At 47.9% G+C, this 27,180-nt stretch overlaps 1 protein-coding gene across 1 annotated transcript in view; it reads right to left on the bottom strand.

The window, feature by feature from the left end:
• Positions 1 to 27,180, bottom strand: part of POLRMT (RNA polymerase mitochondrial) — a 172,142-nt gene that overhangs the window by 31,503 nt on the left and 113,459 nt on the right. The window contains exons 12-13 of the mRNA XM_069216817.1: positions 15,859 to 15,981; positions 14,223 to 14,402 (exon numbers count right to left, since the gene is read on the bottom strand). Coding sequence (XP_069072918.1) covers positions 14,223 to 14,402; positions 15,859 to 15,981 — 303 coding nt within the window. The remainder of the gene's footprint in view (positions 1 to 14,222; positions 14,403 to 15,858; positions 15,982 to 27,180) is intronic.

The raw sequence follows: 27,180 nt of genomic DNA, 5'->3' as shown, positions 1-27,180 counted from the left end.
ACCCCATTCCTAGGTCGAGTGCGCAAGCGCTTTGACGTGTTGTAATCTATCTGTGGGCTTTAACCACGCCCACAGCACACCCATCACTATCACTCATTCATGGATTCGCCTTTCAAAAATCCTTTGATGTCATTAGTAAATGCTTTACGTTTGTCCCTTCTTGGTGTGGTTTGGTTACCTCCTTGGCCATCGACCCTGTTACATGGATAATTGCATGTTTGCCACTACGTTTCACTGCAAGCAAACTTATTTTTCCTTTTGTGTCTCTCCTTCGTGCTCACGGCGGCCATAGTGCTTTGAATTGGCTCACCTATGTCAACTGTTTTACTTTCCATTTTCAATTTATGTGGCAAGAAAAGTCAAGTTAGGAATTTACAACGGTAACAGCTCTAACTCGAGCAAACGCGAGACCCACTGCATTGCAAGTGATTGCTTTACAAGGATGGTACACCACTGCTGGTGAAGACGTTTACCATTCCATGATAGGCAGTACCAGGTCAGCTGGTTGGTGACATAAAGCAGAGGACCAAACACAGTCAAATCATGTCTTGGCCCCAGGAGGAGGCAAGCTTCAACCCTTCCATGATATCTTCTATACATGGGTCACAAGCAACTCAAGGTGCATTTTAATCTTATTTGGGCCTCTGCCTGCTTGAGCTCCTGTGACTTCTCATGTTGAAGTGACTCCCCTCTGAGAATGACAAAGTGACATAGCAATTAAAAATCACTAGAGAAGCATCAACAGCCTACGGAAGTCAAATGCATTTCATATTGAAACATAAGGAAGACGTTTCAATAAAAAAAAGGTTATAAAAATTATTGCAACTAGTCAAAGAAGTCAGTAAAAGGAACTTACTGCCCCCAAATGCTGCCAATCGCCACATGGCATGATTTGAGAAATATTTAAATCAGACTTAACTAAAATTAGAATTTAGAGACTCACAGGATATAGTTATGATACCGAAAGGTTCAGTTACAGAAAGAGCTCTATTCTGAGATTTGGTCAATAGGCAGAACAATCACCTCTGGCCACCCCGAAGCAGAGCTCTTAACATATTTACTTTCTGTATGTTACCATTACCCAAGAGAACAAGAGGTCGTAAAGTAGCTTATGTCAGAAGAAGACCGAGAAGGCAGCTCGGTTTGTATGTCCGTGCCACCCCAAGAAAAGCTACAGAATTACGGCCCCTTGCACAGTTCTTACAGATTATGAGCCTGGGATAAAGAGGGCCTGCTCTAGTGAAGCTGAGCATCTACATCCCAGATAGAAAGGGCAACAGTCCCAGTATGTTTATTGAGAGTGACATGCACAAGACTGCGCTGTAATCTCGCAAGACCTTACTGGAACCTAGAGTTAAAGAAGCAGATGAAGAGCATTAGCCTACATGCCGACCTTCATCCACGAACTACTTAAATCGAGAAAGTGGTTATGGATGGTTGCTGTTTATTAAGGAGCCTACATTTCCCAAATACTCGTATCTTACTGTTTTTAATAAAGGCAGGAGCATCAAAGACTATCTGTCAGACCTTTAGACAACCAGCCACAGAGTCTATGCTGGCAGAGCTGTGGACTGAGAGGATTCCATCGCCGCAGTCAGTGTGTGTCTTGTGCCCTCAAACATACATCAAAGGAGTGCACATGCAATTGAGACCTTTAACTAACTGCCACACAACACATGTAGCATGTCCAGTCACGTGCTAGTGTCATGGAATACACTTGGGTATGACTAAGGGAGAACAGCACAAATTAACTAGAAGCACAGGTCACAGATTTTGGAAGGACACACAACTTATGAAACACCAAGGACAAAAAATATGGCTGGAGGTGCAAGACGTATTGTATGAAAATAAATGTCATATCCAAGAGGCAAAACAATCGGGGAATCCTGTATTTTAACGAATAGAGATGGAATGTACACTGGATAAGCATGGAGCACAGGCTCAGGCAGGCTACTGAACAATACAAAATGCATGATTTACAACTGACAGGCCAAGCATGGAAAATTTGCAAAGGGCCCTTTTGAGGTGACTGCACAGGGGTGAACTAAATGAAAATATGAAAGTACTGTCTAAGTCATAATAACAACAATGTTTATGCAGAGAAGCAATTAAAGCATTAAATATCCAAAGGAAGTTGCTAATATCATTTTGGCACTAGAACTAATCGTTGGGGTACCAATGACCCCATCTTTTGCACCAACTACATTATAACTACAGGCTAATCTATTAAAAATACCCATGTGAAAAAGTGACTAGAGCATCAAATGTGCATTAGTGTAATCTTATGACATATCTGTGACTTCAGTCGTCCCCTTTCGACTCGACTCCCTTTATAAAGAGAATCTAATTTATTGCAGAACAGATTCTTTTACAGCTCTAGAACTCTAGCACATCTGTGCATATCCCAGACGCCGATGAGCTAGCTGTAGTGCATGCAGTGCCTTCTAGCTGACGAAGGATGCCCCAATTCATCACAATATAGTGGAGTAGAATAGTCTTGCCTGCCTTTCCACTGGTTTAACATTTCTGACAACCTTGGACTTCCAGAATAAGAGGGGACCTCCAACAATCTACTTAATACATACTATATATTTTACTGGCTTAAGTACTAATTTCCATTAAAAATTAACACCCGGTCTCTTTCTGACAAACCCAAACATCACGACAGAGGTCAAAATTGGTAGTGAATCACTTAGTAGGTGGGATTTTCTCTGAGAGAATCTGGATTTTTTCAAAAATGTAATATATTCATATGTTTTATGAGAATGTCCATGGTTTCTTTATATCTAAAGTTTGCTTGAACCAGACGCCTTTTTCTCAGCCATTAGTTTCTTCTGAGGAAGGCCCCTGTGAGTTGTGAAGGAGTGGGTCGAAACATGCTAGCAAAGTACATATCACAGGATATTGATCAATTTATAAAGATCCAAGAGGCAGTTCTTCCTGCTAACGATGAATCCATTTAATTTAAGTAATAAGATATATCATACAATATTCATATTCAACCCACACATTTGGACTTAAATCACTAAGTAATAAAACCACTGCCTGCAATGTTTCTGTGGATGGAGTTAACTGTATACATATTACTACTCCTTGTTTTCTTCATATACATAATTTATCGCATTGATTCACCAGTACAGAGTTGTCTGCTCTTGAGGTTGATTAAATGTGTAGATGAGCATATGCGTTAGAAGTGAAATATGACATTTTTGAACTGATTTTAAGTAGACAAATTATTTTCATTACCCAAGACTAAAAATATTTTCTGAAGATTAATTTATAAATGAATAATCAAAACTAATGAATGTGATGAAGAATAGAAAAAGATCTCAAATATTTAAAGTTCATATAAACATCAAAGCATTAAATGCACATTTTAAGGATCTCTATTCAAATTACACCTGGAGGGAATGCATCATTGAATGTAAACAGTAAGCCCCTTGCGGCAAAAACTTAGTGCTGCCTCCTACCTGGCAAGTCAGTGCAACCCCAGATCGAAGCAAGATTGAGAGTTGGGGGTAACTATGATGACTTAATACAGGAAGAGTAGAACGAGCTTCTTCTTCCTACGCATCAGAGGAGGGCAACTCATGCAGCTGACAACTCAGACACAATGGACCTACATCCAACCCCCTAGGCATCCCTCCCCAGGTGACAGGAGCAGGTCGCCTGGTCAGTCCGACGGTGGAGCATGGCCTGCAATGTTAAAGACTATTCAATCAATGGCTGATTCCGTCAACCACCACTCAGCAAAGATGGGCGTGCAAGTTGAGATCCTGAACACCGTTACAGCCTACGTGGCCGGAATTGATAAGCAAAGTGCAGAATTAAACAACCTAATAAAGAGAGCACAAGAAGATAGAAGGGAATTTTGCTCCGAGGTGCTGCTGCTTGCTGGCTCTAGATAAACTGAGCTCACTACCCATGGAATTAGGAGCGGTGAAAGTCAGAAGGGAACACAACACAAGCCCAAGGTGATAGCAACAGAGCATCCAGCGATAAGCAAGAGAGGCCGGTTAAATCAAGGTGCTCCGGGTCAGGAGAAATCACCTTGAGCGCTAAGAACCAGCATTTGCCCGCTTGCCATGACAGCCACTGCAGGCCAGGGTGGGGTGGGGGGGTATGCACATGTGCCTGAGCCACAACAACTGCCAGAAAAGTGCAAGAACTGTATAGACAACAGCATAGCTTTAACATCCTCAAGAGAATAAAGCAAAGACCAAACGGTCACAAAAGAGGAAATCACAAAAACTATCCAAAAACCATGTAGCTGTAATCCTATATCACCTTTGACCAACCCAGCCATGGAATCAAGTTTGTTTGTACTGACCCATCAGCTAGCATAGACACAGCTCATGAGATGATTCAGACTGCAGATTGTGATCAGTGGTCGCTCCCAGACAACTCTACTGAAGTACAGAAATTCTAAGAGGTGAAAAACTGCTTGCTGCAAACTATTGCGCATGCATGCCCTACGTGCCAGCATAAAGGAGATGCGTCCTTCAAACCCAGGGGGTGGGAAGACTCGGATGCAAGCTGTAGGAAAGTAGCCTCTCTTTAGCATGGTTACCCCCACTTTCTGCCTGTTGTCAGTGTGTTTGACTGTGTTCACTGGGATTCTGCTAACCAGGAACCCAGTAATTATGCTCTCTCTCTTCTAACTTGGTAACATGTACCATTTTCATCCCACATTTGTAAATACCTAGTATATGGTACCTAGGTACACAGGGCATTGTATTATGCCACCCATGGGAGCCCATGCAAAGTGTATCTGCAAGCCTGCCGTTGCAGCCAGCATGAAAAGGTGCATGCACCATTTTCACTACAGGTCACTGCACCAGGTCACTGTAAGTCACCCCTATGGCAGGCCCTCCTAGCCCAGAGGGCAGAGTGCAGGTACCTGTGTGTGAGGGCACCCCTGCACTAGCAGAGGTGCCTCATTTTCCTGGACTTCGTGAGTGTGGGAATGCCATTTTATGCGTGTACTGGACATAAGTCACTACCTATGTCCAGCTACATAATGGTAACTCCGAACCTAGGCATGTTTGGTATCAAACATGTCAGAATCATACCCCAATACTGTTGCCAGTATTGGAAGTATGATCCTAAGCACTCTGGGGGATCCTTAGAGGACCCACAGCATTGCGTCTATGAGCCTTCTGGGGTTTTCCAGGCAGCCCAAGCTGCTGCCACCCCTCAGACAGGTTTCTGCCCTCCTGCTGCTTGAACAGATCAAGCCCACGAAGGCTGAACAAAGGATTTCCTCACCCTTTGGAAATAGGTGTTACATGGCTTAGGAGGGGTAGCCTCCCCCAAGCCACTGGTATGCTTTGAAGGGCACATTTGGTGCCCTCTGTACATAAACCAGTTTACACTGGTTCAGGGACCCCCAGTCACCCCTCTGGTGTGAAACTGGACAATTGAAAGGGGAGTGACCACTCCCCTGTCCATCACCACCCCTGGGGTGGTGCCCAGAGCTCCTCCAGAGGGTCCCTGGGTTCTGCCATCTCGAATCCTAGGTGGGCAGGGACTTCTGGGAGCCTCTGAGTGGCCAGGTCAGGCAGGTGACATCAGAGCCCCCTCCTGATAGGTGCTCACCTGGCTAGGTGACCAGTCCCCCTTTCAGGGCTGTTAAGTGTCTCTCTCTTGGGTGGGTCCTCAGATTCAGCTTGCAAGATTCCAGCAGGACTCCTCTGCAACCTTACTTCGACTTCTAGCCACTGGAACTGCAAATGGACCCTCCAGGAATCGACAATCTGCATCCATGATGAAGACTCTGCTTGCAACATTGTTTCCACGGCTCCTTCCAGCTTCTGCAAACTTTTCCCAGCTATGCATCGTTTGAGGGAGGCAAGACTTCAGTCTGCACGAGAAGGAAGAAGGAATCTCCCTTGAAGTGAAAGTCACTCCCCTGCACCTGAAGGCACCAACGGCACCGGTGACAGGCCGTGTGGATCTCCTCTCATCCTGAGCTGCGTAGATCCAGCATCACAGGTGGTCCGGAGTAGTCCTCTTGGTCCTCTCTGCCAGCTGTCCAACTTTAGTGGAGGTAAGCCCTTGCCTTCCCAAGCAGGACAGTACCCCGGTGCACTGCGCCACTTACAGCTGCCAAGGCTTGTTTGCATCTCCTCCAAGTGATCTTCAGGCTTCGTGTAGCCCAACCCTCCTTCCTGTGATGCACAGCCGTCTGCGTGCTTCTTCTGCAGCGTGGGACCCTTTACCAGTAATGCTGCGAGGGCTCCTCTGCGACTCCTGGTTCCTCATCCAGTGGGTCTCCTGTGGGGGACTGCCTCTTCTTCAGTGGTCTCTGTCTTGTTGAGGGCCCCCTTGAATTCCCCCATGGGTTAAGTCCTCCTGGACCTTGCTGGTCCCCGGTGGATCCACTTTTGCTTTACTGCGACTTCTGCCTTTGCCAAGGCTTGTTGGTGGCTTTTCCACACTACTGACCAACTGCAATCATCCATCCGGCGTATGACATTGAATGCATCCTCCAGGAACTCTTCAACTGCTCCAGGGCTGCATTTATGACCGTCTTAATCCTACCCTCGACCAACTCCTGCATCCACAGCTGGGTGGGTAGTAGCTCCTACTTCCCCTGGACTCTTCTGTGACTTCTAGACTTGGTCCCCTTCTTCCACGGGTCTTACTCTTCAGGAATCCACCGGTGGTTTCTTGCAGTCATGTCTGGGTGTTGCATTTTCTTCTTTCCTTCCTTTTGGGTGGTTTGGGGAAAATCTAGCAATCTACTCCTTTCCTACTGGTCATTAGGAGCCCTGTGGTACTTACCTTTGCGGTTTCCTAGTAGCCCAGCTTCCTTCTACACATTGCACTTACCTAGGTGGGGGTCCTGTGCTCTGATTCCATTTCTTTAGGACATGGTTTGGGGTCCCCATAGGGTCACTATTGTCTATCTGCATTAGTGCTGTTTTCTATCACTATCTATCCCCTTTGCTGATTGCAAGCGTACATTTCTAGTGTGTTACTTACCTCCTATTGGAGGGTCGCCTCTCTAGTACTTTTTGGTGTTGTGTCACTAAAATAAAGTACCTTTATTTTTGTAACACTGTGTGGGTCTTTCATGTGTGTGATTACTGTGTGACTACAGTGGTATTGCATGAGCTTTGCATGTCTCCTAGATAAGCCTTGGCTGCTCATCCACAGCTACCTCTAGAGAGCCCTGGCTTTTAGACACTGCCTACACTAATAGGGGATACCTGGTGTAAGGTGTAAGTACCATAGGTACCCACCACACACCAGGCCAGCTTCGTACACAAGCGATTGGCCACCCCGGTTAGGGGCTGCTGGAAGCCCAAAAGCGGTCATAGTAACACAAGAAAATCTTTTTCAGGGTGGACACAACCATCTGGCCCCCATATTCAAAGGGCCTCATATGCCTCTGCTCCTGAAAAATTGACTTGGGGGCCTGCTGCGCGGCAGGATAATACCGCCCTCCTTACATCAGAATTGGCTCCTCTCAGCTAGCGGGAGGCTAGGCAATGCACTAATGCCAACTATTTAGTTAGCCTTGCGGGAAATAATATCCGCCTGGCTCCCTTTTAACCATGACGGGGTCACCATCAGGATGAGGCTAGATGACGGCAACGTCAAGACTACTCCAGGGCAAGGCCCGTGCCGCACAGTTTTATTCCACCCAAAATATCGATTGCTTGGGAATGAACGTATCCTCAACTGGGGAAATATACTCAAACTCCTAGGGCAGATTTCAGCTTTAATGGGGATTACCTCAGCCATGATCAAATCTGTGGGATTCATTGACCGAGCGCCGGGGCATGCCAGCCAGCCAGCGAATTGACCCGTCACCTGGTGGCTCTCAGAAACGGCGCAGGCGGTCCTCAATGAAAGTAAATAATTGAAGGAATGGGGAATCATCCTGGAAGCGGCTACTGAGCCAGGCTATCCGCATCCTCCGAGGCTATGCGAGACTGCCCTGGACGAAAAAGAACGGCAGCCCATAGTACCCTGTTCTGTACTACGGGGGGCCAAGGGAGTTTCCCAGACGAAATCTTCCAACGATCCAAGGTGTGACTGGCCCACATCCCAAGTATCCACACAGAGGGAAACCAAAAGTTACAACAGGGGGTGGATCGTTAAAACATTTAACCTGCAGCCACAAACGAACTGAACGTCTGCCTCGGAAACCGGCTTGTGAGGTGTCTAACTTAAGGTTTTGCTCTTGGAGTGTCCATAGCCTGAAGGGCAAGGTCGACGACGCAGATACTCTAAAGTATCTTCAACGCTTTTCAGTGATTGCCCTACAGGAAACCTGGGCTCTAGAACCAACCCCTATTCCGGGTTATGCGTCCTTTAACCTCCTCGCAGTTAAGGAAGGCAAATTTGGTTTGGGAAAAGGCGGCCTTGGGATCTATTTGTCTACCACCCTGACGACTAGCTACAATGTGCTTTCAACTGATGACGACAAACTTTTAATGCTGCATCTGAACGAGCAGGAGGTAATTTGAATGAACTTATACATGCCCCCAATGTGGAAGGACCAGGAGGTGATGTCCAAATTACTTGTGGATCATATAATCCAACTTGAAAGCTCATATCCTCATTTATCACTAATACTAACGGGGACTTTAACATGAACCTACTTGGCCGGTCTGAAGCCAACGATGTGTTCGACGCCCAGGAACGTCAATGGTTCACCCCAAGCAATCGCAGAGTCAACGAGGGCGTAGCGGCTCTACGGTCCGCCTCTGTTGCGGTCATTAGAGTATTTAGGTCTTACAGCCCTAAATGGTTGATTCAGCAAAGACACGCCCCCATCTCTTTTGTTTTATTCTAAAAACTGAGATTCACTAATAGACTTCACATGGGTCTCGTTGCCCCTCTTACGGAAGGTACTTTCTTTGAAATTGAGCCTAAGGTCAGAAAGTGACCATCTAACTCAGGAAGTGGAATTCGCCATAACCCCCCAGTAAACAAGTGCACCACTGAACGCGCCAGCTCAGAGTATGAGTGCCACCCAAGAGTCAAATGGTCCTCCACTTCCTTAGTCACCCTGGCCCAGGAAGCTGCTGATCGCCTACAAAACTCATTACAAAGTGAAGGTTCAGTCAATGACCAATGGGAATCATTCATTAAATCATTCACCCAGCAATTTGATAAAGTCGCTACACCCAGGGGCACCTATAGTTCCACCTTAATGTTTATTAATAAACGGTTAACCTCGCCTGCTCTTTAATTAAAGAGGAAGATAAATAAATGGCTTCAGCTAGCTCGCCGCTTTCCAAAACAAGAACTCCGCCTTGCCAACCTGAGACAAGCAAAATCGAACCTCAAGCAAGCGGTACGGACCAACAGGAGACAGAACCAGGAGCAATTTTGGGCCAACCTCGTCTGGGACATCAAGCAGAAGAATGCCAGTATGTTCTGGAACACGGCAAATGCCCTAAAGAAAACCCTGACGGCCTCAAACTAGATTCATGCATATCCGAGGCTGACTGGATGTCTTTTTCAAAAGCTCACTTTAACTCGAACAACGTCGCTGAGAATACAGCATTCTCTAGAGTACCAGCCAGGCTGAGTCATCCTGCAGGAATAGACCATCACACAAAACAGGGTGAAGGTAGCGAATTTGGTGTTACTTCAACAGCTGTCCAACGGCTGATAGTTAAGGGGAGGAAAACAGGGGCTCCAGGTCAAAACGGGGTCCCACAGGCCATCTATAAGTCTGGCTCGCCCAAGTGGGCGGATGCCATGGCCCCTCTTTTCAATCACCCACTGGCTGGTCAGTCAACACCAGAATCCTGGAGAGGGTCAATCATTTCTCCATTCTGCAAAGGGGGAAGCAAATCAGACCGGCTGATAGCGCTGATTGACAACAAAGCCAAATATTATGCTGGGGCTCTTCTTGAACATCTGCGTGATTGGGATAGTGAAAATGTAATAATTCCCCCAAATCAAACGGGGTTCACTAGTAAGACAGGAACAGGAACTAACATTGTGGCCTTATCGCTGGTCTTTAACTCCTCAAAGGCCCCCAACCTTCCACTCTACTTCTGTTTCATCATATTTGAAAGCCGCCTTAGACAGTGTCAATCGTAGTAAGCTTTGGGGGAAACTCAATAGCTGTCAAATCCAACCACAGCTCCTGAAAGCCATTGAGAATCCGTATGCCAGATCTTGGGTCAGGATACAATTGGGAAATGGTTCTAACCTCTCAAGGAGGTTCTCAGCAGCTAGTGGCCTAAAACAGGGCTGTGTTCTGGCCCAAACTTTGTTTAATCTATTCTTGGCAAACTTTCCAACTGCCCTATCATCCACAAACTCGCATGCACAAAGGCTGGGCTCAGCGATACTGTCAAATCTCTTGAACGCCAACAACGTTGTCTAATTCAGTAAATCAAATCAAATCATTAACATTTATAAAGCACGCTACTCACCCGTGCGGGCCTCAAGGCGCTAGGGGGAAGGGGGTTACTGCTGCTCGAAGAGCCAGGTCTTGAGGAGTCTCCGGAATACGGAGTGGTCCTGGGTGGTCCTGAGGCTGGTGGGGAGGGTGTTCCAAGTCTTGGCCGCCAGGTAGGAGAAGGACCTCCCACCCGCTGTGCAGCGGCGGATGCGAGGGACGGCAGCGAGAGCGAGGCTGGTGGAACGGAGGAGACGGGTGGGGGCGTAGAAGTTGAGGCGTCGGTTGAGGTATTCCGGTCCCTTGTTGTGGAGGGCTTTGTGTGCGTGGGTGAGAAGTCGGAAGGTGATCATTTTGCTGACTGGGAGCCAATGCAGGTGTCTCAGGTGGGCGGAGATGTGGCTGTTGCGGGGTATGTCGAGGATGAGGCGGGCGGAGGCGTTTTGAATACGTTGCAGACGTTTCTGGAGTTTTGCAGTGGTCCCAGCATAAAGGGTGTTGCCGTAATCCAGGCGGCTAGTGACGAGGGCGTGGGTCACGGTCTTTCTGGTGTCGCGGGGATCCAGCGGAAGATCTTGCGGAGCATGCGGAGGGTGAGGAAGCAGGAGGAGCACACGGCGTTGACTTGTTTGGTCATGGTGAGAAGAGGGTCCAAGATGAAGCCAAGGTTGCGGGCGTGGTCTGAGGGGGCCGGTGCGGTGCCAAGGGCCGTGGGCCACCAGGAGTCGTTCCATGCGGTCGGGGTGTTGCCGAGGATGAGGACTTCCGTTTTGTCTGAGTTCAGTTTCAGACGGCTGAGCCTCATCCAATCTGCGACGTCCTTCATACCATCTTGCAGGTTGGTCTTTGCGCTGGCGGGGTCCTTGGTGAGGGAGAGCATAAGTTGAGTGTCGTCGGCGTAGGAGGTGATGATGATGCTGTGCTTGCGTACGATGTCGGCGAGGGGGCTCATGTAGACATTGAAGAGTGTCAGGCTGAGCGAGGAGCCTTGAGGGACGCCGCAGATGATCTCGGTGGGGTCTGAGAGAAAAGGAGGGAGGTAGACTCTTTGAGAGCGGTTGGAGAGGAAGGAGGCGATCCAGTCCAGGGCCTGGCCTTGGATCCCGGTGGAGCGGAGGCGGGTTATTAGGGTGCGGTGACAGACGGTGTCGAAGGCAGACGAGAGGTCGAGGAAGATGAGGGCGACTGTTTCACCGTTGTCCATCAGGGTTCTGATGTCGTCTGTGACTGAGATGAGGGCGGTTTCTGTGCTGTGGTTGGCTCGGAATCCGGATTGTGAGGGGTCGAGAAGGTTGTTGTCTTCAAGGAAGTTGGTAAGCTGTTTGTTGACGGTCTTCTCTATGACTTTGGCAGGGAAGGGGAGTAGCGAGATGGGGCGGTAGTTCTTCAGGTCGCTTGGGTCAGCCGTAGGTTTCTTTAGTAGGGCGTTGACTTCAGCGTGTTTCCAGCTTTCGGGGAAGGTAGCAGATGAAAAAGAAGAGTTGATGATGGTCTGGAGGTGCGGGGCGATGATGTCGTCGGCTTTATTGAAGATGAAGTGTGGGCAGGGGTCCGAGGAGGCACCGGAGTGGATTGAGTTCATGGTGGTTTTGGTCTCTTCAGTGTTGATGTGGGTCCAGGCGTTGAGGGTGATGGCTGGGGGTGTGGGTTCAGTGTTGATCGGCTGGGTCTGGTGTCCGAAGCTGTCGTAGAGGTCGGTAATCTTACGATGGAAGAAGGTGGCGAGGGAGTTGCACAGGTCTTGTGAGGGACGTGATGGCATTGGCGTTGGGGTTGGAGAACTCTTTTATGATGCTGAAGAGTTCTCTGCTGTTGTGGCTGTTTTTGTCCAGTCTATCAGTGAAGAAATTCCTTTTGGCTGCGCGGATCAGGTGGTGGTGTTCGCGGGTAGCGTTCTTGAGGGCGGTCATGTTGTCAGCGGTGTGGTCCTTACGCCAGGCTTTCTCGAGGGCGCGACAGGTTTTCTTTGATTCCTTAAGGGTGTCAGAGAACCAGAGAGGTTTTTTGGTGTTGGCCTGTCTTGGAGGGCGTCTCAGGGGAGCAAGGTTGTCTGCGCAGTTGGTGATCCAGTTCGTGAGGCTGAGGGCTGCGTCGTTGGGGTCGGTGGTGAAGGTAGGTTGGTTGTCGATGAGCGTGGAGAAGAGCTGTTCTTTGGGGATTTTTTTCCACTGTCGACGAGGGATGGGTTAGAATCGAGGGATAGAACCTCGATGGGAATGAAGCGCCTACTGAAAAGTTTACTCTCTGAAGAATGGGCTGCAAATTAATTACAAAGAGACCAAAATCATGATTTTTGGTAAGAGATCCCTTAAGGGGACAGCAACTTGGAACCTGCGGAAACAAGTTAGAAGAACATGCCACCTACAAATATCTTAGTGTTTTGTTTGATAGCCAAGGCTCCTTCACCAGACATAGGTAAGAAATCAGACCGAAAGGGGTTGCCTTGGCTTCGGGCGCTCTTGAGAGACCTGAGCAAGGACTCCCTCGGCCAGCTGCTAGAAGTAACAAGAGCAAAGGTGGTTCCCACTCCGGCCTACGGAAGTGCCGCTCTTCGTAGTAAAGATTCCATGGTCCTGGATGATACCATAGTCAGCATATATCAGCATTTGCTCAAACTTCCCCAACATACCTCGCCAGCACAGATTAAGCTGGAGTTTGCCCTTCTTAAACAATCTCTTGCCAGGTCTGCAGCTTTTATTCATATTTAAGATATGCGGCTGGGAACACTATGAACTGTTTTATATGGAAGGAAATATCAAAGATATCTCGTTCTCCGGCCCGAGCCTACTTAGATGCCACAATCGAGTGCCTAGGCCTGGACAGCCTATAGTCGTCAGGTGTAAACCATAAGCCTTTTATAATTTTAACTAAAAAAAAATTACAAAGCAATTGTCACTGATAGAAGACGAAATACATTGAGTATTTTACTTCGTATCTAATTTGGTCTTAAAACATGTGGACATAAAAACGGTAGAGTACTGCTTGCCAGTAAAAAGAAATACTGCCTAATGATTACTTTGAGCTTTACTTCAGGGACTGACGCACTTTAGTATACAGACACATTTGCACTTTAGAGATTGTAGGTTTGTTAGAGGTGTTGTATTTTATTGTGCATTGTGTATTAACTATGAATTTTATCCTAAGTGTAGTGGTTTTAAATAACAATGCACGTCTATATAGAATTTTAAGTATACAAATCATTATCAAAGAATGAACAATCAAAACTAATGTTTGGGATGAAGAATAGGAAAAGATCCTATTAAATATTTAAAGTTCATATAAACTTCAAAGCATTAAATCTACATTATAAGGATCTCTATTTAAATGGCACCCATTTTACACCAAATTACACTAGGTAAAAATATGTATTGGTCCCTTCAGCCCCTAAATATATAGGAGACACAGGCCACAAATGTCCACTTTTGCCAGGCATGACAGAAGTCAACTGGCCCACTGACAAGTCCAAAGATCTGCACCACTTTCAGAACTAAAAGACAGGCCCAATGACAAGGACACACATGTGCATCAGTCCTAGGAATGATAGATGATAACAGACCCACTGACTAGACTGGAGATCTCACTGCTTTGACAAGTAACAGACACAGACAGATTCATTGACAAGGCTTCAGAGTTGAACCGTTGCTTTTCTTATTAGCATGAAAATCCCAAGTCTACGGCTGTGCAGCGACACAACTGCTTCACCCCCAACATGAAGGTGCAACAGAATGCCACAGACGAGCACAAGAGCTTCTGATGGAGACAGCACGCTAACGAAGACGCTTAGGAGGGAGTCTTAAACCTCGGAAATGCTTGGTCAACCTTAATACGAGAGGAGCTCCAAGAATACCTGAGGGAAGCTGTCGATCTCACGGAGCCGCTTCTCGATCTGCAGTCGGCCTCCGTACCTTGTGACACCGTACACTATTGTCATCACCGTCTGCTTCACCACCTTCCGGCTGATGTACCCTTCCAACACTTGTGCAATCTTCACCCCCCGCTCAGCATCTCGTTTACGGAACTCCTCCACCTGAAGTATGCAAAAAAGTAGGAATGGTCAGGGGAAAAGTTACCAAGCTAAAGTCAAACTGGCAACACGAAGAAGCAATGAAACTAGGGTAGCAAGAAGTAGATGGACACCAGGAAAGAGGCTAGGACACATACGACTGAGGTTAGGGCGGAAGACACCAAGCACAGCTCCCAGCAGGCAGAGTAGTGAGGCAAGGCAAGTGAGGACAGGCGGAGGCCAGGGACGTGAACATCTATCAGAGATCAGACAGTTACCGTGTTGGAAACAGAAGGTGAAGGTGACAACATGAAACATCAAGTTGAAATCAAGCAGGTGACACTAGGGGAGGTGGACAAGATGACAGGGCTTTGCTGCTAGGTCAGGGAACAAATCCCTTGGTGATTGCAGGCAACACCAGGCCAAATCAGGGAGGATTAACAGATAGGGATACTTCACCGATGTTAGGTAGTGGTCCAGGAAGGGTTCAGAAGCACAGGACCACACAAAGCTTAAGGCAAATAAGACCTGGCAGAGGTGAAATAACCAGACCAAGGTATTGCATGTGAATCTAGACAGGAGGTCCAAACAACCCTGGTTTCAGGTACCAGACACCAGGTCAAGTGCAGACCCTGATTAGTGCAGGTAGCACTGTAAATGCAGGGCACAGGTCAGGCAATGGATACCAGTCAGAACAACATAATTTCTGCTTAATGCCTTGATAGTTACGCCGCTTAAGGCATGGGGAGAAAGTAGACTTGCCACCACAACCTTAAGGCCACTAAAGCAACCTTGAATTTCAATCGGTACAATGCAATGAAGCCTAAATACAAAGAACAAAAGGTTTGACTTGTGTAATGACAAGACCTTGATGAAGAATAGTGAACTGCTTGGGCATCTCCCAGCACAAACCGTGCACTGCCACCTTGCCGTGGAGAAGGATGCAAGCTGATAATGGCGTATGTCAGTGGTTCCCAACCTGTGGGCCGGGGACCCATGGGGGTCCGCGAAGCCTCCTCAGGGGATCCGCGGCTGCTTAGAAAATGTAATAATATTAGGTTCCAACTATCAGTAATGATTCAGTGGGGGTCCCCGGATTCCAATAATGATCCAGTGGGGGTCCCTGGGCTCCAGTATTGATAACATGGGGGTACACAGAAGTCAAAAGGTTGGGAACCACTGGCGTATGTGATTTATGGCCTCAGTGAAACAACTACTCAAGTGGTGTTTCGGTATCAATCATAACGGCATATCAAGGTAGAAACGCCACAGTGGTTTAAGGAAAAATAACGCACATCTGTTGGAACAGTTTAGTGCCATGCAGTGGCAGATCGGCTGCAAAAGCTTAATGGCAAGCAACACAAATCACAACATTGTCACAACGTTACAACATTTTAATGTTACAATGTTTTAATTAAATGCAGCAGCAGAATAAGGTTTTCTAATGCAGTCTGGAATACAGATCCAGGTACGAGCTCACCTGCTGGGACACCCCACTGTACACATCCTGAGGGGTCTCACAGGGCATCAAGTTGACAGAGGTGGCACCAGCAACGTCTCGTCCGAGGGCAGCGTAGTGCTGTAGTCCATTGCACGAGCCGTCCTGTGAAGAGATTCGAGATGCACTGTCATGCTGTGTGAAATCCCGTTCCTCCTACCCCAAAACTATACAAGTCAGCGTCGGCTGCTGCTAGAAACTGCAGTCTGAGTCTAGAGTGGCAACCAACACCATACCCAGCCTCGGCAGTGCATGAAGACACGTCCGTCTCCAAGAGCGCATTTTGGGACACGGCCAGGATTTGGTGTCACAAGCTGGGATGAAGTCATCAGGCAGAGGGCAGTGGGGTAAAGTGAGTATTTGTTCTGCTTCGGAGAAGTCTAATGAATATTATCCTCTGAGTGACAAGGGCGGGGGAGATGTGGAGAGACGGGACGTAACTGGGAAACTGAATGAATACATGAGCAGATGTTCTCAGTCACTAGAAGAGACATGCATTAGCTGGGAGACGCATTAAGTAAATATTTGAGAGTGCTCAGTGTCACACAGGGGAGACCGGCATACGTGAGAGGCAGACTCGGTGCCCAACAGTGTCAGATAGGCACATGCACGCACAGAGCACCGGCCCAGGTAAAAGTGAGAGCTAACATGTTCAGGTTAGCGAGACGGAAGTTCAGACCTCTTGTCATCAATCTCTGACCTCTTTGAAGATCCCAGCAGAAGGCATTACAGCCTTGAGGCAGTAGTGACAGGAGCCTAGTTCAGTCATGTTTTTATACGTCTGCTGGCAATATGGTCATTATTGCTTCATCTGCAGATGTCGGCATCTCTGGATGTGGGTTTGCCCATGGGGGTAAGTTTAGCAGGGCTGACCATGGACAGACCAACCCCAGTAAAGTGAGAGCGGTGTCCTTTTGGACCACTTTTCCCTACAGCTGCATTCCGAAGGGAAAGGTGTAGGTGGTACAAAATTGTATGAGATGCTTTTGGGTTACCCAGGAGAGGATTACAGTACACCTGGCAGCCTTTGCCCCTCTACCACCTAACCAACCACAGTCACGTCAGCCCATCTGAAGGAGTCCTTTCTGGTGTTCCATGGTGCTCTTTCCTCTTCTTCCCCATCTCCTCTTCAGGTGTGTGAAGGGTACATGTGGTGTATGGCTCTGGTAAGCGGGGAAGTTGTGTTGGGTTTCAGGCCGCTGGGTTGGTGGTATTTCTGTGATCCAGGATGAGGGGTTTCAGCCTGTTGTGGAGGTTGATTCAAGTTGATAATTCTACATATTTGTGACTTGCATAGGTCAGCGCTGTATTTTTAATGCCCCTCTCCCCATGACCCCTGTCCCCGTGCCTCCCTATACCCTTGTCGCTATCTTGTTATCTCACGTCTCCTCTCTAAAGATGTCAGCTATTTCCTAACGCACTGGTTCACAGCCTTCTGAGTGCTGTGGACCCCCACTTTATCATTACTGGAACCGGGGGTGCCCCACTGAATCATTATTGGAAAACGGGGACACCCCCACTGAGTCATTACTGGAAGCCGGGGAACCCAGCCAACACATTGTTCATGATTTGAAGCGCAAAAGAACAAAAACAAAATACAGAAGCAAGCATTCAAACATACACAAATGATAACAGTTTATTTAATTTGCAAACAAATATAAATTAAAAAACAATAGTTTAATAGGAAGGTTGGAGCTTTTCAAAATTTAATTGAAGCCACACATCGTCCATACTATATATTCTGTTTGATACACCTTGTAGGAAGCTGGCCTGGTGTGTGGTGGGTACCCAAGGTACTTATACCAGGTCCAGGTATCCGCTCTCTGTGAAGTGCAGGCAGTTGCTAAAGGCCAGGGCTCTTTAGAGATAGCTGTGGATGAGCAAGCTAAGAGACATGCAAAGCTCATGCAATACCACTGTAGTCACACACCACTGACACACAGGAAAGAAAACACTCTGTGTTACAAAATAAAGGTACTTTATTTTAGTGACACAATTTAAAAAAAGCACTAGAGAGGCAACTCTCCAACAGGAAGTAAATAACACACTAGATATGTACACTAGTAATCAGCAATAGGCATAGAAAGTGATAGAAAACAGTGCAAGTAGCAATAGACCATAGTGGCCCTAGGGGAAGCCCAAACCATATACTAAAAAAATAAAAAATAAATGCGAATGCAGGACCCCCATCTAGGTAAGTGGAATGTGCAGAGGGGATCTGGGGATACTAGAAAACCCCACAGGTAAGTACCACCGTACCCCCCCAGCGACCAGGAAGAAAGGAGTAACTTTCTGGATTTTCCCCAAACCACCCAAAAGGAAAAAAAAGAAGATATTGCAACACCCAGGCAAGACTGCAAGAAACCAGCGATCAATTCCTGAAGAGGAAGACCGGTGGAAGGAGGAAACCAAGCCTAGAAGTCACAGAAGAGCCCAGTAGGCGCAGAAGCCACTACCCACTCAGCTGCGGTTGCAGGAGTTGGTCAATGGTAGGACGAAGACAGTCAGGAATGCAGCCCTGGAGCAGGTGAAGAGTTCTTGGAGGGTGCAGTCGACATCCCGTGCTGGATGGATGATTGCAGTCTGTCAGTGGCTTGGAAGAGCCATCAACAAGCCTTGGCAAAGGCAGAAGTCGCAGTGGAGCAAAAGTGGAGCTGCCGGTGACCAGAAAGGTCTTTGCAAGGGTGAGGGGGAGAAGAGGGGAGACCTCCTACGGGGGATCCTCAGCAAGGCAGAGAGTCCACAGAAGAAAAGGCAGCCCCCACAGGAGACCCACTGGAAGAGGAGCCTGGAGTCTCAGAGGGGCCCACGTAGCACAAATGGAGAAGGTTCCCACACTGCAGGACAAGCCCGCAGAGGGCTGTGCGTCACAGGAAGGAGTGCTGGGGGCTGGGGCTACATGGAGCCTGAAGATCCCTTAGAGAAGACGCCAACAAACCATGGTAGCTGCAAGAGACGCAGTGCGCGGGGGTACCAACCTGGGCGGGAAGGCAAGGGCTCACCTCCACCAAAGTTGGACAGCTAGCAGAGAGGACCAAGAGGACTACTCTGGACAACCACCTGTGATGCAGGATTTCTAGGAGGCTGGCCTAGTTTGTAGTGGGTACCTTGGGTACTTAGAACTTATACCAGGTCTAGTTATCCCTTATTAGTGAAATGTAGGCAGTGTTCTAGCAGTTTAGGCTGTCTAGAGGTAACTGTAGCAGAGCAGCTTAGGCTGAACTAGGAGACATGCAAAGCTCCTGCAATACCACTATAGTTACACAGTCCTTATACACAATAAGACAATACTCAGTGTTACCAAAAATAAAGGTACTTTATGTTCGATGGCATCTGTCGCTGTAGATACGCATGTTCTGCAATAGCTCGCCATCTGGTGTTGGGCCGGAGTGTTACAAGTTGTTTTTCTTCGAAGAAGTCTTTCGAGTCACGGGACCGAGTGACTCCTCCTTTTGTCTCCATTGCGCATGGGCGTCGACTCCATCTTCGATTGTTTTTTTTCCGCCATCGGGTTCGGACGTGTTCCTGTCGCTCCGAGTTTCGGAACAGAAAAAATAGTTAATTTCGGAAGATTTTCGTCGGTATTGTTGCGTTCGGGATCGGCGTACTTAGATTCAACACCGCATCGAAGATCGAAGAGCTCCGGTGCCCTTCGGGGTAGTTTTTCGATCCTCCGTCGGGGCCTGGTCGGCCCGACCGCGTGCTGAGGAACGCCGATGGAACGGACCCCGTTCCGTTTCTGCCCCAAATGCCACAATAAATACCCCTACACAGACCAACACTTGGTCTGCAACCTGTGCCTGTCACCTGAGCACAGCGAAGACACCTGCGAGGCCTGTCGTGCGTTCCGGTCCCGAAAAACACTCCGAGACCGTCGAGCCAGAAGACTTCAAATGGCGTCCGCACCGACAGCCCGACGGGAGTTCGAGGAACAGGAAGAGGAAGGTACCTTCTCGATCCAAGACTCAGACTCCGAAGGATTCGACGATACACAAACCGTGAGTAAGACGTCGAAAACCACACAAAGAAACATTTACAAGGCCCAGGGGACGCCACTGCCACCAGGCCATGGCTCAACCCATAAAATCGGTGACCGACCGTCGGCACCGAAAAAGGCCCAAACAGTGCCGAGATCGTCCGACTCCGGTCGAGACACCGGCACGCAGCCTTCTCGGGACCGAGAAAGTGCTGGAGACAAGCCTCGACACCGAGATGCCGGTGTGGACACGGCTCGACGCCGAGACAGCGGCACCGAAACAGATCGACGCCGAGAGGTTTCGGCCCCGAAAAGGAAAAAAGTCACCTCGGAGCCGAAAAAACACGCAGACAAAGTTTCGATGCCGAAACAAACTGCAAGCGACCCAGCTTCAGGCTCTTATACAGAAGAGCACTCGCTAACCTCCCAAATGCAGAAGCATAGGTTTGAGGAAGAGCTACAAGCAACTGATGCGGACCATACGCAAAAGCGTATCTTCATTCAGCAGGGGACAGGAAAAATAAGCACCCTTCCCCCCATTAGGAGAAAGAGAAGGTTGGAGTTCCAGACGGAACAAGCACCACAACCAAAAGTGGTGAAAAGAGTTACACCACCACCCTCTCCTCCGCCCGTGATTAACGTTTCACCAGCACAAACGCCATCACACTCCCCAGCTCACACCACCATGAGCCAGGGTGACCAAGACCAGGACGCATGGGACCTATACGACGCCCCAGTGTCAGATAACAGCCCAGAGGCATACCCTACAAAACCATCTCCACCAGAAGACAGCACCGCGTACTCTCAGGTGGTGGCTAGAGCAGCACAATTTCACAACGTAAGCCTCCACTCAGAACAGGTCGAGGATGATTTCTTGTTCAACACACTCTCCTCCACCCACAGCTCCTACCAAAGCCTGCCTATGCTCCCTGGTATGCTCCGGCACGCAAAAGACATATTTAAGGACCCGGTCAAAAGTAGGGCAATCACACCAAGGGTGGAAAAAAAGTATAAGCCGCCTCCTACGGACCCGGCTTTCATCACAACACAGCTGCCACCAGACTCTGTTGTTGTAGGAGCAGCTAGGAAAAGGGCCAACTCTCACACATCTGGAGATGCACCACCCCCAGATAAAGAAAGCCGCAAGTTTGATGCAGCTGGTAAGAGAGTCGCAGCACAAGCTGCAAACCAGTGGCGCATCGCGAACTCCCAGGCACTACTTGCGCGCTATGACAGAGCCCACTGGGACGAGATGCAACATCTCATTGAACATCTGCCCAAAGACTTCCAAAATAGGGCAAAACAAGTGGTTGAGGAGGGACAGGCCATCTCCAACAACCAGATCCGCTCCTCCATGGACGCTGCAGATACAGCTGCACGGACAATTAATACATCTGTAACTATCAGAAGGCATGCATGGCTCCGAACGTCTGGATTTAAACCAGAGATTCAACAAGCAGTTCTCAATATGCCTTTTAATGAAAAAGAACTGTTCGGTCCAGAAGTGGACACAGCGATTGAGAAACTCAAAAAAGATACGGACACTGCCAAAGCCATGGGCGCACTCTACTCCCCGCAGAGCAGAGGGAATTACAGCTCATTCCGTAAAACGCCCTTTCGAGGGGGGTTTCGGGGTCAAAGCACACAAGCCAGCACCTCACAAGCCACACCGTCCAGTTACCAAGGACAGTATAGAGGAGGTTTTCGGGGACAATATAGAGGAGGGCAATTCCCTAGAAATAGAGGAAGATTCCAAAGCCCCAAAACCCCTACTACTAAACAGTGACTCACATGTCACTCACCCCCTCCACACAACACCAGTGGGGGGACGAATAGGTCATTATTACAGAGCATGGGAGAAAATCACTACAGACACTTGGGTTCTAGCAATTATCCAACATGGTTACTGCATAGAATTTCTACAGTTCCCTCCAAACATACCACCAAAAGCACAAAATTTAACAACACACCATTCCAATCTCCTAGAGATAGAAGTGCAGGCACTATTGCAAAAGAATGCAATCGAATTAGTGCCAAACACACAAATAAACACAGGAGTTTACTCACTGTACTTTCTGATACCAAAGAAGGACAAAACACTGAGACCAATCCTAGACCTCAGAGTAGTCAACAAATCAGACCACTTCCACATGGTCACACTACAAGAAGTATTGCCATTGCTAAAGCTGCACGACTACATGGCAACTTTAGACCTCAAGGATGCTTATTTCCATATACCAATACACCCATCGCACAGGAAATACCTAAGGTTTGTATTCAAAGGAATACATTACCAATTCAAGGTACTGCCTTTCGGATTAACAACCGCACCAAGAGTCTTTACCAAATGTCTAGCGGTAGTCGCTGCACACATCAGAAGGCAGCAAATACATGTGTTCCCATATCTAGACGACTGGCTAATCAAGGCCCATTCGTTAATAGAGTGCTCAAATCACACAAATCATATCATACAAACCCTCTTCAAACTAGGGTTCACCGTCAATTTCACAAAATCTAAAATTCTGCCACGCAAGGTACAACAATACCTGGGAGCCATAATAGACACATCAAAAGGAGTAGCCACTCCAAGTCCACAAAGAATTCAAAATTTCAACACCATCATACAACGCATGTATCCAACACAAAAGATACAAGCAAAGATGGTATTACAACTCCTAGGCATGATGTCATCATGCATAGCCATTGTCCCAAACGCAAGACTGCACATGAGGCCCTTACAACAATGCCTAGCATCACAGTGGTCTCAAGCACAGGGTCACCTTCTAGATCTGGTGTTAATAGACCGCCAAACTTACCTCTCGCTTCTGTGGTGGAACAACATAAATTTAAACAAGGGGCGGCCTTTCCAAGACCCAGTGCCACAATACGTAATAACAACAGATGCTTCCATGACAGGGTGGGGAGCACACCTCGATCAACACAGCATACAAGGACAATGGAACGTACATCAAACAAAACTGCATATCAATCACCTAGAACTTCTTGCAGTTTTTCAAGCACTAAAAGCTTTCCAACCAATAATAGTTCACAAATACATTCTCGTCAAAACAGACAACATGACAACAATGTATTATCTAAACAAGCAGGGAGGGACGCACTCCACGCAGTTAAGCCTGTTAGCACAAAAAATTTGGCATTGGGCAATTCACAACCAAATTCGCCTAATTGCACAGTTTATACCAGGGATACAAAATCAACTCGCAGACAATCTCTCTCGAGATCACCAACAGGTCCACGAATGGGAAATTCACCCCCAAATACTGAACACTTATTTCAAACTCTGGGGAACACCTCAGATAGACTTGTTTGCGACAAGGGAAAACGCAAAATGCCAAAACTTCGCATCCAGATACCCACACAAACAATCCCAAGGCAATGCCCTATGGATGAACTGGTCAGGGATATTTGCTTACGCTTTTCCTCCTCTCCCTCTCCTTCCTTACCTGGTAAACAAACTCAGTCAAAGCAAACTCAAACTCATATTGATAGCACCAACTTGGGCAAGGCAACCCTGGTACACAACGCTGCTAGACCTATCAGTGGTACCCTGCATCAAATTGCCCAACAGGCCAGATCTGTTGACACAGCACAACCAAAAGATCAGACACCCAGATCCAGCATCGCTGAATCTAGCAATCTGGCTCCTGAAATCCTAGAATTCGGGCACTTACAACTTACCCAAGAATGTATGGAAGTCATAAAACAAGCAAGAAGGCCATCCACCAGGCACTGCTATGCAAGTAAATGGACGAGGTTTGTTTGCTACTGCCATATTAATCAAATACAACCATTACACACAACTCCAGAACATGTAGTGGGTTACTTGCTTCACTTACAAAAATCTAACCTAGCTTTCTCTTCCATTAAGATTCACCTTGCAGCAATATCTGCATACCTGCAGACTACCTATTCAACTTCCCTATATAAAATACCACTCATTAAAGCATTCATGGAGGGCCTTAGGAGAATTATACCACCAAGAACACTACCTGTTCCTTCATGGAACCTAAATGTTGTCCTAACTAGACTTATGGGTCCACCTTTTGAACCCATGCACTCCTGCGACATACAGTTCCTAACCTGGAAGGTGGCATTTCTCATCGCCATTACTTCCCTGAGAAGAGTAAGCGAGATTCAGGCGTTTACTATACAGGAACCTTTTATACAACTACACAAAAATAAAGTCGTCCTAAGGACCAATCCTAAATTTTTGCCAAAAGTTATTTCACCGTTCCATCTAAATCAAACAGTGGAACTTCCGGTGTTCTTTCCACAGCCAGATACCGTAGCTGAAAGGGCACTACATACATTAGATGTCAAAAGAGCATTAATGTATTACATTGACAGAACAAAGAACATCAGAAAGACTAAACAACTCTTTATTGCATTTCAAAAACCTCATGCAGGAAACCCAATTTCAAAACAAGGTATAGCCAGATGGATAGTTAAATGCATCCAAATCTGCTACCTTAAAGCTAAACGACAGCTGCCCATTACACCAAGGGCACACTCAACCAGAAAGAAAGGTGCTACCATGGCCTTTCTAGGAAACATCCCAATGCAAGAAATATGTAAGGCAGCCACATGGTCTACGCCTCACACATTCACCAAGCACTACTGTGTAGACGTGTTATCCGCACAACAAGCCACAGTAGGTCAAGCTGTATTAAGGACATTATTTCAGACTACTTCCACTCCTACAGGCTGATCCACCGCTTTTGGGGAAATAACTGCTTACTAGTCTATTGCAGAACATGCGTATCTACAGCGACAGATGCCATCGAACTGAAAATGTCACTTACCCAGTGTACATCTGTTCGTGGCATCAGTCGCAGTAGATTCGCATGTGCCCACCCGCCTCCCCGGGAGCCTGTAGCAGTTTGGAAGTTACCTTCAATTATTTATATATGTATCATCTCAACCTTAAATAAGTGCATACTTAGTCACTCCATTGCATGGGCACTATTACTACAATTCAACTCCTACCTCACCCTCTGCGGGGAAAAACAATCGAAGATGGAGTCGACGCCCATGCGCAATGGAGACAAAAGGAGGAGTCACTCGGTCCCGTGACTCGAAAGACTTCTTCGAAGAAAAACAACTTGTAACACTCCGGCCCAACACCAGATGGCGAGCTATTGCAGAACATGCGAATCTACTGCGACTGATGCCACGAACAGATGTACACTGGGTAAGTGACATTTTCATTTAGTGACACAAGGCAAAAATATCTTAGAGGCAATAGAAGGTAAGCATTATACACAATATATACACTAGTAACCAAAATCAGGTAAGTCATAGAATAGTGCAAACAGTAGAAAATACAAGACTGCAATGGGCAACAAAAACCATATACTAAAATAGTGGAATGCGAATCATGAATTCCCCCATAGGCAAGTGTAGTGTGTAGAGGGGCGCTGGGAGTGTAAGAAACCACCAAAGGTAAGTAAAGTACCCCACCCCAGAGCCCAGGAAAGCAGGAGTAAAGTACAGAAAGTTTCCTCAGGACACATTACAGGTCGTGATAAGAGATTTTGCAAGAACCAAGCAAGATTGCAATCAACAAATAATGGATTCCTTGACCTGAAGACCCGTGGAGGGCGGAGACCAAGTCCAGAAGTCGAAGAAGAGTCGAGGAAGGACAGGAGCCCCTGCTAACCTCTGGTAAGAAGAACAGTACAGAAGAGCACCAGAGATGATAACTGCAGGTTCCTGCTTGGTACAGGCGATGTCCCACGTGGAGTTGTTGGATGCAGGCTTTTTGCGTCGCTGGATTCCGCCAACAAGCCTTGGTTCAAGCAAGTACACGGTTTGCGTTAAAATGAGGTGCCTGGCCCCAGGAGGGACCTGGGGGTCTCAGCTCAGACTGAGGAGACAGAGGGGGCTCTCAGCACTTCAGAGAGCCCTCAGAAGACCAGGCAGCACCCACACGAGTCCCAGAACACGGGGACAAAGAAGATGCAAAGTGCAGTTGTCGCAGCACTACAAAGGAAGGTCCCACGCCGCCGGAGAACAACTCAGCGAGTTGTGACGTCGCAGGATGGAGTGCTGGGGACCTGGGCTACACTGTTCATGAAGGATTGTTGGAAGAAGTGCACAGAAGCCCACGGAGCTGCAGAAGACGTGGAGCACAGGGCTACTGTCGCAGCACGGGGAGGCAAGCTCTCACCGTCACCAAATTTGGATAGCTGGACCTTTGGACAGTCTGGGTCATGTCAGTCCACCTCCTGTGTTCCAGGGAGCACGCTCGTCATCAGGAAAGGAGTCTCAGAGTACCGGACGTCGAAGCAGAAGCAGGGAAGTGACTCCGTCACTCCACGTGAGATTCCTTCGGTTCTTCTGGTGCAGGATGAAGACAGGCAGTCCTTAGAGAGTGCACACCTTGGAAACTGTTGGAAATGCTGGCTGTAGCTGAAGTTGCAGGTCACAGGAGTCATCCTGGATACTTTGTTGGAGTTACAGCGGTTCCTGGAGCAGTCTGCGGTTGATCCGACGGTCAGAAGTTGAAGCAGAGGATGCAGAGGAGCGTTGGAGGAGTCTTGCAAGCTGAGTCTGAGGAAACACCCAGAAGAGAGACCCTAAATAGCCCTGAGAGGGGGATTGGCTACCTACTCAGGTAAGCGCCCATCAGGAGGGGTCTCTGACGTCACCTGCTGACACTGGCCACTCAGAGGTCTCTAGAGTGTCCCCACACCTTGGAATCTAAGATGGCTAACGTCAGGGACACTCTGGAGGAGCTCTGGGCACCACTCCTGGGGTGGTGATGGACAAGGGAGTGGTCACACCCCTTTCCATTGTCCAGTTTCGCACCAGAGCAGGGACTGGGGGACCCTGAACTGGTGTAGACTGGTTTATGCACGGAGGGCACCAAATGTGACATTCAAAGCATACCAGTGGTTTGGGGGGGCTACCCCTCCCAAGCTATATAACACTTGTTTCCAAAGGGAGAGGGTATTACCCCCCTCTCCCAAAGGAAATCCTTTGTTCAGCCTTCCTGAGCTTCATCAGATTAAGCAGCAGGAGGGTAGACACCTGTCTGAGGGGTGGCAGCAGCTTGGGCTGCCCGGAAAACCCTGTAAGACTGGTGTTAGCAATGCTTGGGGTCCTCTGAGGAGCCCCCAGAGTGCATGGAATCATACTTCCAATACTGGCAACAGTACTGGGGTATGATTCCAACATGTTTGATACCAAACATGCCCAGGTTCAAAGTTACCATTATGAAGCTGGACTTAGGTAGTGACTTATGTCCAGTACACGCAGCTCAAGATGAGGGAAGATCCACGAGGCCGGTCGTCGTTGCAGCAGTT

The sequence above is a fragment of the Pleurodeles waltl genome, chromosome 12 (genome assembly GCF_031143425.1).
Source record: "Pleurodeles waltl isolate 20211129_DDA chromosome 12, aPleWal1.hap1.20221129, whole genome shotgun sequence".
Taxonomy (NCBI): domain Eukaryota; kingdom Metazoa; phylum Chordata; class Amphibia; order Caudata; family Salamandridae; genus Pleurodeles; species Pleurodeles waltl.
The sequence above is the reverse complement of the archived record's forward strand: the minus strand, read 5'-3'. Positions and strand labels throughout refer to the sequence as shown.